The 12807-nt window shown below is 46.2% G+C and overlaps 1 protein-coding gene across 1 annotated transcript in view; it reads left to right on the top strand.

The window, feature by feature from the left end:
* The window catches only part of IQGAP1 (IQ motif containing GTPase activating protein 1), a 103290-nt gene that overhangs the window by 66363 nt on the left and 24120 nt on the right, over positions 1-12807 (top strand). Inside the window, exons 16-23 of the mRNA XM_086711628.1 lie at positions 3635-3725; positions 3908-4075; positions 4794-4936; positions 9903-10073; positions 10769-10852; positions 10947-11018; positions 11113-11182; positions 11553-11761. Of these exons, the coding sequence (XP_086567754.1) occupies positions 3635-3725; positions 3908-4075; positions 4794-4936; positions 9903-10073; positions 10769-10852; positions 10947-11018; positions 11113-11182; positions 11553-11761 (1008 nt within the window). The remainder of the gene's footprint in view (positions 1-3634; positions 3726-3907; positions 4076-4793; positions 4937-9902; positions 10074-10768; positions 10853-10946; positions 11019-11112; positions 11183-11552; positions 11762-12807) is intronic.

Raw genomic sequence — 12807 nt, 5'->3', positions numbered from 1 at the left:
TGTTCTGCTCCCCCCGCTACGGTGTGTGTACATACATACGTGCACGTGGCTAAAAATCAGCTGGTGTGCACCAGCGCGACTGTACCAGTTGTTGGAATATTGAGATACTTTTGTTTGGTCCGCTGCTGCTGCCCTGACAATGTGTGCCACCCCCGGTTCTTGCTCTTGCCCTGGACTTTGGCTGTGCAGCAACTAAAGGATTAATACCCAGTCCAGCGGGCCATAGGACTGCTCTTCGGATTGTTGAGTGCTTGTGTTGCGTTGTTGATGCGTGTGTTGTATAGATGCATGTATGTGTGTGTTGATGTGTATATATATGTATGGCGTAGTTTGTGTGTGTGTGTGTGTATGTGGCATGGTTTGCATGTATGATGATAAGTAATATCTCAATGTTATTTAATATTAAATTAATATTCGTTAATAATTTAATAATATTTTATTTGTCGTCCCACATGCAAATCATGCCCCATGTAACAGGAGAGACTCAAGGGGTGAGAAGTGCCCTATGGAGGTGTGTGAGTTTGTGCTGTGCACACACACACAGAATGGCCACTCTTTGCCCCTTCTCCCTTTCCTTTCCCCATATTTACCTACAATCATTGCCCACTCTTTTTGGTTCTTATTTCTGGTTTCTGTCTCTTTACCTCTTCTGAATGCAGCCAGTGTGCAAGTGTCAGCCTTGTTAAGGGGCAGAATTTCAGTATATTTTATGTAGCATTTTCACATTAAGTCTTTTATCTCGGTATTCTCCACGGTATCTAGCCTAGAGTTTTAACTCTCTGCTCAATGATTTGTGTTAATCTTGGATGGTCTCTTTAGAGTGTGTGGGGGCATCTGGGTTTTTTGTCATCTTATTTGATCTGATTGGAGCTGAGAGAACCTGTCCTTTCCTTACACTGGGATGAGGTGGTGTGTGTCTCTTTCCTCCTTCAGTCTGGTGACGGCCATTCCTACACCATCTTTCCCTCCCACACCCGACACACCCATCTGTTCCCTTCTCTCGCTTCTGCTTCCGCTGCTCTCGCTTCCTTCCGCTTCTCTCGGCCCGCCCACTTCTTAGGGGAGCGTGCATGTGTTTGTTTTGATTGTTTTGCCTTAGTCTGCCTGGGGCAGAGAAGGCACAACTCGGAATGGTCAGAATTCTTGGTAAGCTGGGCCTTTCTCTGAATGCAGGGAACTTTGTGCCAAACCTCCCAGCTCTGTGTACAGTAGATTTCTGCTCAGGGGTATCTGATGTGCGATTAACCTAAAAGTGAACCAAAAAGGACCTGGTTCTGTGGGAATACTTTTGTTTTTATGTGCGACGACTTTTTCAGGCTACCTCTTCTGGAGATTACGCCTCCAGCCCTCTAGTGTGTGATTTCTCAGTTTACGTCGTCACAGACCTGGAGCTGACTCACCATATTGTCTCCCGTTGAAACTATTGCTTAGCATTTCCAGTATTTATTGATATGATTTTAGGGGGATCGTGTGCGGCCGTTTTGTTTTCAGTACCAGAAAGTGACTAGTGGTAGGAACGTACTAACTTCTGAAGCTCTTAGGTGATATGTTCATGCATTCTATTTGGCCGTGTACTCATTTCCTTTCCCCAGTGTCAGTTTCTTAAAATTGGGACAGCGCCTCTTAAGATTCTAAGCCCAGCATTTACCTTAATTTGCTTAAATGACCTTTCTTCCTAAAACTCTGCATTTGAAAGGAATACATCACAGCTTTCAACGTCCCATCCCGTGGCTTCCTTTGGCTTTCCCCTGTCACCAAGGTGCTTTGGCCACTGCCTCCGCTCTGCTGATTGAAACATTGTGTCTCTCTCCACAATAATGTGGGAGGAAAGGGAAGCTTCCTCTGAGGTTTTGCTAGACTGTTGGGCCTCCTGAGGACACTGACAAGGTCTGCTTTGCCCTGCTTCATCTGGCAGCGTAATTGTAGTTCCTGTCCCACTTGTCTCATTGGTGCCTTGGCAGGTTATGTTTACACCAAGCACTTAGAATGGAGTTTTGATCTGCTCTTTACCCCAAATGCTGTTAGCTCAAGCCTGAGAAACAGTTAATTTTATTGGATCTGCCAGGATCACCTCAAACATGACTCTCGCAGCCTGGCCACTTCAAAACCTGAAGTGTCTTGCCTTTTCTGGAGAAGACTGCTGTATTAATCTTCAGTATTGGTGCTTTCTTTTTTTAAAAATTTTTTTTTTAATATTTATTTATTTTTGGGACAGAGAGAGACAGAGCATGAACGGGGGAGGGGCAGAGAGAGAGGGAGACACAGAATGGGAAACAGGCTCCAGGCTCTGAGCCATCAGCCCAGAGCCCGATGCGGGGCTCGAACTCACGGACCGCGAGATCGTGACCTGGCTGAAGTCGGACGCTTAACCGACTGCGCCACCCAGGCGCCCCAAGTATTGGTGCTTTCTATTAAGACTTTTGGAGACATTAACAAACAGAGGACCCTCACTGTTGGGAGACGGTTGAAACTTCTGTAACCTCAGTATGACCACTGAAATCTAAGTTGGTATTACAGGTTTCCAGTTCTGACTCTGACACTGACACAGGTGGATATGGTAGAATCTGTCCCCTCACAGCAGTGAGTACCTGGGGCTAATCCCTAGTGACTTGCCCAAGTCACAGAGTGTTAGCCAGATTCTTGGAAATTAGAAGATACTGGAGGACATTTCTGCCAACCCCAGTCTGTTTGACATGTCTTTCAGCGCAAACGATTGCCAATAAGCTACTTAAAAAAAATGTCTAAGGGGGCGCCTGGGTGGCTCAGTCGGTTGGGCGTCCGACTTCGGCTCAGGTCATGATCTCGCGGTCCGTGAGTTCGAGCCCCGCGTTGGTCTCTGTGCTGACAGCTCAGAGCCTGGAGCCTGTTTCAGATTCTGTGTCTCCCTCTCTCTCTGACCTTCCCCCATTCATGCTCTGTCTCTTTCTGTCTCAAAAATGAATAAACGTTAAAATAAATTAAAAAAAAAAATGTCTAAGACTTACTTAGAAAGAGGGAAGCAAGCCACCGGTTTTATTTCCTATCAATCCCCAGTATTCAACCTGGACTGCACTGTGGACCAGTGAGACTTTTGTTGGCCATGCTGAGCAAACTAATCACTGTTTATTATGTTTCTGTGTGGAAATGTGTTTTTAAGTTTCCAACAACTGACGTAACGTTCAAGGTTTAGAATATAAGCTGGGGATAAGTTTAGATTGCTTGTAATGACTCCTGGCTTTACCTGTGGTGAAGTCTGGCAATCTTAAAAACAGCAGTCATAGAGAATATTAACTTCCTTTCAATATTGATGTCAAAGGGGCCTTCTAAAAAAGTACCACATGTTCCTATTCGTGCCGTGGCCCTCGTCGGACTAACGAAGTCCCAGGTCCCTTCCCAGTTTGGTCCTTTGCCGCTCCTAGCTGCTCGTGACTTCCTGAGCCCCTTGCATCCATGTTCATGTAATCCGTCCCCTGCATCTGAGGCATGTCTCATAAGCTTTGACCAGGTTTTGATGCCCAGCCTCTTCCAGTTGGCCGTTCGATATGTCTTGTATGTTTGGAACTTCTTCTGCCTCTAATTGAGTCTCAGAAGTCCGCTTGATCTCTTGTACCCTAATGTCATGACTCTGATATTGTTTTGCTTTAATGGTGTGTAGGAAACCCAGGATGAGTCAGCGGTGTTATGGTTGGATGAGATTCAAGGTGGAATCTGGCAGTCCAACAAAGACACCCAGGAAGCACAGAGGTGTACGTATGGGTGTTTTATTTCTGTTTCTGTGGCGGGGTGGGGGGTGGTGCGGTGTCCCCTATCCCAGTCTTCCAGCTTGATAGAGAGCCGGAGCGGGGCAGGGGACAGTCTGCCATGGTGACGTAGTGTGCACATTTAGACACTTCTGAACTATTCTTGTGACCCTTGTCTTCTGGGATAGTTGCCCTCGGAATCTATGCCATCAATGAGGCGGTGGACAGTGGTGATGTTGGCAAAACACTGAGCGCCCTTCGTTCCCCTGATGTCGGCTTGTATGGAGTCATCCCTGAGTGTGGTGACACTTACCAGAGTGACCTTGCTGAGGCCAAGAAGAAAAAACTGGCAGCAGGTGAGTTATTGGGAAAGAAATCTGTGCCCTGAAAGGAAGAGCTCGAATCTCTGGGGGCAACTGTAGGGAAAGGTGTCTTAGTCCAGAAGCTTGGAAGGTAGGCTTGTTTTAAAGTCCCTGAGGAGGTAATGTCTCTAAAAAACAAAAAAACACCCCCTCCCCTGCAAAGGCAGCTGTGTTAAAAAGGTCAGTTTCTGAAAAGGCAAGCAAGAAGGATCAAAATATTTGACTAGTTGTCTTTCATAGGGTGTCATTAGTTCTGATTACCTAATCCAATAGATGCTAGTTAAAAGTAGTTAATCTTCAGAAGGAGGGGGAATAAAGGTAAGATTTTTCATCCCATTGCATGGCCTTTTTTTTTTTTTTTTATTAACTGGAGAGGCTGAATGGTTGCAAATCTTTTTATCAGATTAGTTTTCTGATGTGCCAAGTTCTTACATGCAGGCTTTAGAAGGAATAAAGTTAGTCAAGGTTAGTTCCGCAATTGGACTTCATATTTTCTTTTTATGACGTTGAAATGAGTGAGCTGAGACATTACAAAGCCATCATTTTGGAGGGACTCAGGATGCCCCTTTACTCTTAGAGATATAAGAAACAGGGTTTTGGAATGGTTCTATTTAGACTGTTAATGCAGCCAGAATAACCCTGCTGTTTTAGACTTAGGAGTGTGGGAAGTGTGGCTCTGGGTTTCTTTTATCTTTCCTTTATTTTCTGTCAGGAGATAACAACAGCAAATGGGTGAAGCATTGGGTGAAGGGTGGATACTATTACTACCACAACCTGGAGACCCAGGAAGGAGGATGGGAGGAACCCCCAGACTTCGTGCAGAACTCAATGCAGCTTTCTCGGGAGGAGATCCAGGTAGGTCACATTTCTTCCCAAGAGAAGAAGCTGAGAGAATGTGTTCTAGAGCGAATATTAGTGAGGAAGATGGGGCCTGTGGTTAGAAGCCCTAGACTGAAATTAAGGCTGTGGAATGAACTATTTGGAGTAGTTTTTTTTTTTTTCTTTCTAGTGGTTGGGAATTACTAAAGGCCTAAATTAGTAAGACCTCTGAATTGTAGAATTAAGTCAGATAAATTGTGTGCTCACTAAAGAAAACTTGGATGATCAGGGGAAAAAAAAAAGAATAGTTGCTCTGACTCCTCATTAAATGCAGTAAATTTTTTTTATTAAAAAAATTTTTTTTTAATGTTTGTTTATTTTTGAGAAAGACAGAGCATGAGCAGGAGAGGAGCATAGAGCGGGGGAGATGTGGAATCTGAAGCAGGCTCCAGGCTCTGAGCTGTCAGCACAGAGCCTGACGCAGGATTCGAGCTCAAGAATTGTGAGATCATGACCTGAGCCAAAGTTGGAGGTTTAACTGACTGAGCCATCCAGGCACTCCGTCTACTTCTAGTTTTTAAAGTGAGCCAATGGGGCGCCTGGGTGGCTCAGTCGGTTGAGCGTCTGGCCTTGGCTCGGGTCATGATCTCACGGTTCATGGGTTTGAGCCCCTCATCAGGCTCTGTGCTGGCAGCTCAGAGCCTGGAGCCTGCTTTGGGTTCTGTGCCTCCCTCTCTCTCTGCCCCTCCCCTGCTCATGCTCTCTCTCTCAAAAATAAATAAACATTAAAAATTATTAAAGTGAGCTGCTAAGTTTGTGGTGCTTGTGTGTAGGAGCCACGTATCTTGTCCTTGATGAGCTGTTGAGCACTTGTGACATTACTTGGTTCTAGCTCATGCTCATTAAATTGGAATTGTCTAACGAACATTAGAGAGGACAAGGTATTGAAGGGAGATGTTCTGAGCTCCTATAGGTCATAGTTAGACATATTTTCCCCCCTCCTTATTTGATTATTTTCTTTTACAGATTTAAATTTTTTTTTTTTTTTTTTTTTTTAATCTCAACCCCCAACATGGGGCTCGAATTCACGATCTCAAAATCAAGAGTCAGATGCTGTACTGACTGAGCCAGCCAGGCACCCTGATACACTTATTAACAGGCACAAAGATTCCTGGAGAGAGAGGATGGTAAAGGCCATCTGTTTCTGTTGGGCAGTATTTCCCAGGTCCTGTGTAGAATAACTAGTATATCTACATGTGTAAAAAGCGAAATGGTCCTGTTATTCAGAACGCCTGTCAGAAGGATGAGTTTCTGTGTTTGAAGTTCTCCTCTTACCTCCCTGATGTTTGACCTTTTCTGTTAATGATTTCACCGTGATGGAATGTAATGAAATCCCTTGAACTCTGTGTCAAGTGGGATATAAAGTTGTATCAGAGACTGTCCCTTCCTGATGTTCCCAGTGTGTGCACGCAGCTGGGAACTGAGTACTGACTGCAGGGGGAGGCAGACAGATGCGGATGCTCTAAAAACAGTAACATAGAGGCTACGTAAAGAAGCAGTTAATTGTGCTCTGGACAAAGAAGGCACAGATACCATTTCAGCGGGTGCGGAAAAGGGGAAAGGACTGTGTGGGGAAAGGCATCGAGGACCGGAGGAACATGGGCCATTTTACAGGAGGATGAGTGGTCCTCGTCCCGTTAAGCAGCCTGTGGCCGGGGTGGGGGTGCAGGTCAGGTCAAGTTTCAAAGCTCTAACGTGTTGTGTTAAGGAGGCCAGACTGCATCTTAACTTTTTTTGAGTCATGCGCCTTTGATTATTATATATATTGTTATATATATATAATCATATTATATATGATTATATTGTATTATCATTAACCTCCACAGAGACACGCCCATGTAGTGTTTTGTAGATGGACCTAACTAGAATTTTAAACCAGGAGGGATGTTGCTTCACTTTAGTGCATGACCTAGCCTCCCTAAAAAAAACCCCAAAAACATAGTGACCATCAAATTGGATTCTCCCGCTCTCCATTTCCTGCACTTTCAGTGAATCTGGTTTCTTTTCTAAAGCTTATTGTTCATCCTGTCCCTGATTTCATTCTCCCCGTTCCTCACACCCCTTGTACTCCTTCTCCTCTCTCAGTTCTGATTATTCTGACATGTAACCTGCATCTGTGCTTTTCTGAATTCAGTGTGTGTGAGTGAGAGAGGGAGAGACGGGCGGGAATTCCCCAGGGATCTTGGGTAAAGTGGAGACCGATTCTGTGGGTGTGAGGTGAGGCCTGAGAATCTGCATTTATGACCAACTCCCAGTGATGCTGATGCCGTTGGTCTAGGGGTATGCTGCTAAGTAGGAGCCCGCATACATAATCGTGGCGTTTTCACTGTAAAACAAAACAAAACAAAACGACAATATTTTTTTTTTTTTTTTTTTTTTAAAAGGATTTTAAATTTTTTTTTTTTTTTTTAACGTTTATTTATTTTTGGGACAGAGAGAGACAGAGCATGAACGGGGCAGGGGCAGAGAGAGAGGGAGACACAGAATCAGAAACAGGCTCCAGGCTCTGAGCCATCAGCCCAGAGCCCGACGCGGGGCTCGAACTCACGGACCGCGAGATCGTGACCTGGCCGAAGTCGGACGCTTAACCGACTGCGCCACCCAGGCGCCCCAAAACGACAATATTTTTAAAGCCTATGGAATATTCCTGATTTGGCCTTGCCTGTAAATTTTTCATGTTTCTTCTTGCTGAATGCCTTCCGACTGAAGGTCATTCTGCCTCTCGCTAATTCATTCTCCATTACCATTCACTTCTTTGCTCACAGCAATACAGTTTCCTGTCCAGCATTTACTTTAGTAAAAGCTTTAGAGCATATCGATAACCTTTTCATTGCCGAGTTCAGTTAGGAGCTGTCCTCGTATTTGACCTCTTACTCCGTTCTCTTCCTTGAACTCACAACCCCCTGGGCTTCTTCACTACGCTTCTGTTCTGCTTCTCCCACTTCTGAGGGCCCATCTTCATCTCCCTTGCTGCTGCCTTTTCTGTCCCTCCACTTGAATCACATCCGAATTCCACTGGCTTCCTTCTCTTCGTCTGCGTGTTCTTCCTCAGTGGCCTCATTTGAGCCCGTGGCTCCAGCTCTCTCCATTGTGCTTGTGAACCTCAGGTCTTGTACTTCCAGACTGCAGTCCTCACCACCTGCTCTACCTTTCCATTTCCAATCCAGAAGTCCAGCAGACGCCTCTAACATAGTCTCACAGAAAAACAGGCTGAAATGGTAAATAAAGGTATATTTTAGGGGTACCTGGCTGGCTCACTTGGAAGAGTGTGTGACTCTTGATCTCCAGGTTGTGAGTTTGAGCCCTGCGTTGGGTGTAGAGGTTACTTAAAAATAAAAAAATCTTTAATGTTCATTTTTAAAAATTTTTTTGAGAGAGAGAGAAAGAATGGGCAGGGGAGGCACAGAGAAGAGGAGGACAGAGGATCCCCAGTGGGCTCTGTGCTGACAGCAGACAGCCTGCTGCAGGGCTTGAACTCACGAACCATGAGATCATGACCTGAGCCAAAGTCAGATGCTCAACCGACAGAGCCACTCGGGTGCCCCCAAAATAAAAAATCTTTTAAAAAAACCCAAAAACCAAAAAGTGTTTTTTTTTTTCTCACATAAAATAATTCTGGAGTCAGGTAGTCCAGCAAAGGTGTGGCGACTCCAGCATGCCATCTGTTCCCAAGGTCTGTCTTTCTCCTCTGTCATTCTCAGCACGTGGTTTCCACTCTCAAGGACCCTGTCATCTGGAATGATGGCTTGGAGCTCCAGCCATCCCGTTACCAGTTCAGGCAGGAAGTAGGAAGGGAGAGAGAGCAAAAAAGGCCTGATGCCAGCTGTCTGTCTGTCTGTCTGTCTCTCTCTTTTTTTTAATGCTTATTTTTGAGAGAGCGAGCAAGCACAAGCAGGGGAGGGGCAGAGAGAGAGGGGAACGCAGAATTCAAAGCAGGCTCCAGGCTCCGAGCTGTCAGCACAGAGCCCAACGTGGGGCTCCAACTCACGGACTGCCAGGTCATGACCTGAGCCAAAGTTAGACGCTTAACTGGCTGAGCCATCGAGGTGCCCCTCTCTGTCTCTCTCTTAAGGAACTTTTCCAAAGGTCTTCACAGACTACTGCTAACACCACACGCACTGCCTACACCCCCAGCTCGTGTAGTCTTTTAGCTGCACATGTTGTTGGCCAGAGAAAACATGCCGAGGCTCTAAGATCAAGGAGAAGGGGAACGTGGATTAGGCAGGTCACCAGGTGTCCTCATCGTTCCTGCTGCTGCTGCCCCCACTCAGAGCCGGGCCACCTGTCACTTGCATCGCAGCAGCAGTGTCCTCAGTCACCCGCTCACGCGGCCCTGCCAGCTCCTCTGATAACAGTGCTGCTTGTCTAAAAATGAGTCTGATGGGGGCGCCAGGCTGGCTCAGTCGGAAGAGCACGCGGCTCTTTTTCTGGGGGTCATGAGTTTGAGCCCCACATTGGGTGTAGAGTTTACTGAAATAAATATTTTTTACAACTCTGATGGCTTTATTCCTCTTTTGAAAGTTTGCTGGTTCTCTGCTTGTGGTCACAGTCCATACACTCCAGGCTACCTTTCTAGACCATTTGCAATCTGGGCATTCCCCTGGTGTCCTTCCTCTGCTCTGGCATTCCAGGGGCCTCTGGGACTTGGTACCCAGCCCTGTGTTAGCACCTGCACTCTGTCCTCTTGTTAGCAAGCACAGTTCCCGGCAGTCAGTGCTGGGTGGGTGAGTGAGTGAAGGAGATCCCATAGGAGGAAGCAAGATCGTATGTTTGTGACTTTTATTTTTTGGATGGGAGAACAACTGGGCCTTTCGTTCCCACTGCCACTTAAAGATCTAGGACAGACTTAGAAAGCCGTGAGGGTTGGCGTGTACTCTGTGGATGAGAGTTTGTGTCCATTTTCTCCTATGTATGTCTTCCCCTGTGACCAAATGTTTTTCAGAGCTCCATCTCTGGGGTGACTGCTGCATACAACCGAGAACAGCTTTGGCTAGCCAACGAAGGCTTGATCACCAAGCTGCAGGCTTGTTGCCGCGGGTACTTGGTTCGACAGGAATTCCGATCTAGGATGAATTTCCTGAAGAAACAAATCCCTGCCATCACCTGCATTCAGGTATCCCAGCGTCTGTTATACAGATGGCAAGTGGGCTTCTAGAGCAGGGGTAATAAGTGGTCAGCTCTCGAGATCAAGTGGGCTTTTTGCCCCCTGACACTCTTCTTGGTCTCTCCCTTTTTTGACAAGTATTTTCTCTTTGTTACTGCTACAGTCAGAACGGTCGGAACGTGCTGGGTGGTTTTAGGGGTGAGCGGTCCAGTCCAAAAGCCATTCTTGGGCACCTCATTATCTTCTAACACTGTTCCTTTGTGTGAGATTTGAGTATGGAGGGAAACAGCTGTGGTATTACTACAGTGACAGGGCAGCCTGGTGTCCTGGGAAGAATTCGGAATTACGAGTTAAGGCCCCAGCATTTCCGGTAGTGGTGAACCCTGCTGAGTTTATTTCCTTGTCCGTAGATGGGAATACTAAAACTTCTCTTCCTCACCTGATTTGTTGTAAAGAGCCAGTATGGGGACCTGTGGGGGTGCCCTTCAAAGGTGTGAAGTGCTGCACTAACATTAGGAGCATGGAAGTTAGCGTGCTGTCCCGGCGGAGGCACGACCCACACCCTCATTCCCCAGCACTGGAGGGCGTGGGCCTTTTTAAAGCTTCATCGTGAATCGCACATGGGTAGTCTATCAAGATGAGATTTTAAACATCCTCTGATCCTTGGGAAGTAATATGTCAACTCTAATGTTTGATGGTTTCAGTCGCAGTGGAGGGGATACAAGCAGAAGAAGGCGTACCAAGATCGCTTAGCTTACCTGCGTGCCCACAAAGATGAAGTTGTAAAGGTATGGTAGCCCGACAGGGATTCTCAGTGTGGGGCATGAGTGATATGTGTTGAGAAGAAGGACTGTTCTCATTTCCAGGATCTCTTTTCCACAGATTCAGTCCCTGGCAAGGATGCACCAGGCCAGAAAGCGCTATAGAGATCGCCTGCAGTATTTCCAAGACCACGTGAGTACCCTTGGTGTGAGGACCGGTAGAATTAGTTTTGCTGTATTATTGGTGGACAAGCGAACAAAGGAATTTCTTCTTCTCTGTTCCTTAGATAAATGACATTATCAAAATCCAGGCTTTTATTCGGGCAAACAAAGCTCGTGATGACTACAAGACTCTCAGTGAGTAACTGTGCTCAGCAGACAAGAGTTGAGGCAGTGGTTGAGAGCCATCGGGTTCTGGGTATTCTCCGCGGATCTCTTTTCTGGTCTTACAGGCAAGGCTTGGGGGTGGGGTGCTGCTTGTGACGTAAGCCCCTTTGCTAACCCCGTGGCTTGATGTTTTGTTGCTTGCTGTGTCAGCCTCTGTCATGGCGTAGCGGTAGCATGACCAAGAACACTGTACTTGCTGACTGTCCTTGCACATCTCACAAATAAATAACTTAAGTGTGAATAGAGTTGTTTTTTCCAAACAATGCTGACATTTCCTCAAGATTTAGAACTTTTGCTGGTAAATCTATCCTGTGTCTGACACATATTTTCTTTCTGTCAGTCAATGCTGAGGATCCTCCTATGATTGTGGTCCGAAAATTTGTGCACCTGCTTGACCAAAGTGACCAGGATTTCCAGGAGGAGCTCGATCTGATGAAGATGCGAGAAGAGGTCATTACCCTCATTCGTTCTAACCAGCAGCTGGAGAATGACCTCAATCTCATGGATATCAAAATCGGGCTGCTCGTGAAGAATAAAATCACACTGCAGGTAGGCCCAGCGCCATCCATGGCCTTGCCCCCCCTGCCTCCCCCATTCTGACCTGCAGAAGGGTGGGCGCTGGCTTTCTTCTCAGCTAATGCCATACATTCTTTAAAGTAATATGAGAAATGAAATAATTCTTTAGCAGAATTTAAATAGAGAAAAGAAGATAAAAACCATCCCATGATTCCACCACCCAGTAATCATTTTGTATCCTACATTTTCACTTAATATTAGAGCATAAGGTGCTTCCCATGTGATAAGTAGTCATAAATAATTTTTTAATGTTTATTTTAAATAATTTTTTTAATGTTTATTTTTGAGGGAGAGAGAGAGAGACAGGGAGAGGGAAAGAGCGTGAGTGGGGGAGGGTCAGAGAGCCAGAGACACAGAATCTGAAACAGGCTCCAGGATCTGAGCTGTCAGCACAGAGCCCGACATGGGGCTCGAACTCAAGAACTGTGAGATCATGACCTGAGCCAAAGTTAGACGGTTAACCAACTGAGCCACCTGGGTGCCCTTAAAATGTTTTATTTTTGAGAGAGAGGGAGAGAGCGAGTGAAGGAGTGGCAATGAGTGAGGGGGCAGAGGAGCCAAAGTGGGCTCTGTGCTGACAGCAGCAAGCCCAGTGTGGGGCACAAACTCACAAACTGTGAGATCATGACCTAAGTCAAAGTCAGATGCTCAACTAACTGAGCCACCCAAGCACCCCATCATAAATATTTTTAATGGCAACAGCTATTTAACATTTAGGTTGTTTTTCTAGTTTGTAGTACAAATAACCTTACAGTTAATGTCTCCGTGAATACGTAGCTTTATGGTATTTAATGCTTTCCTTTAAGGTAGATTTCCAGAGGGGCGCCTGGGTGGCTCAGTCGGTTAAGCATCCGACCTCAGCTCAGGTCATGATCTTATGGCTCATGGGTTTGAGTCCCAGGTTGGGCTCTGTGTGACAGCTCAGAGCCTGAAGCCTGCTTTTGATTCTGTCTCCCCTTCTCTCGCTGCCCCCCCTCACCCCCCCCCCCCCCGCCCCAGGTCATGCTCTGTTTCTCTCT

The sequence above is a fragment of the Puma concolor genome, chromosome B3, assembly GCF_028749965.1.
Source record: "Puma concolor isolate L17-30 chromosome B3, mPumCon1.1.hap2, whole genome shotgun sequence".
In the NCBI taxonomy this organism is placed as follows: Eukaryota; Metazoa; Chordata; class Mammalia; order Carnivora; family Felidae; genus Puma; species Puma concolor.
Note: the sequence above shows the minus strand (reverse complement) of the source record. Positions and strands in the feature narration are given on the sequence as shown.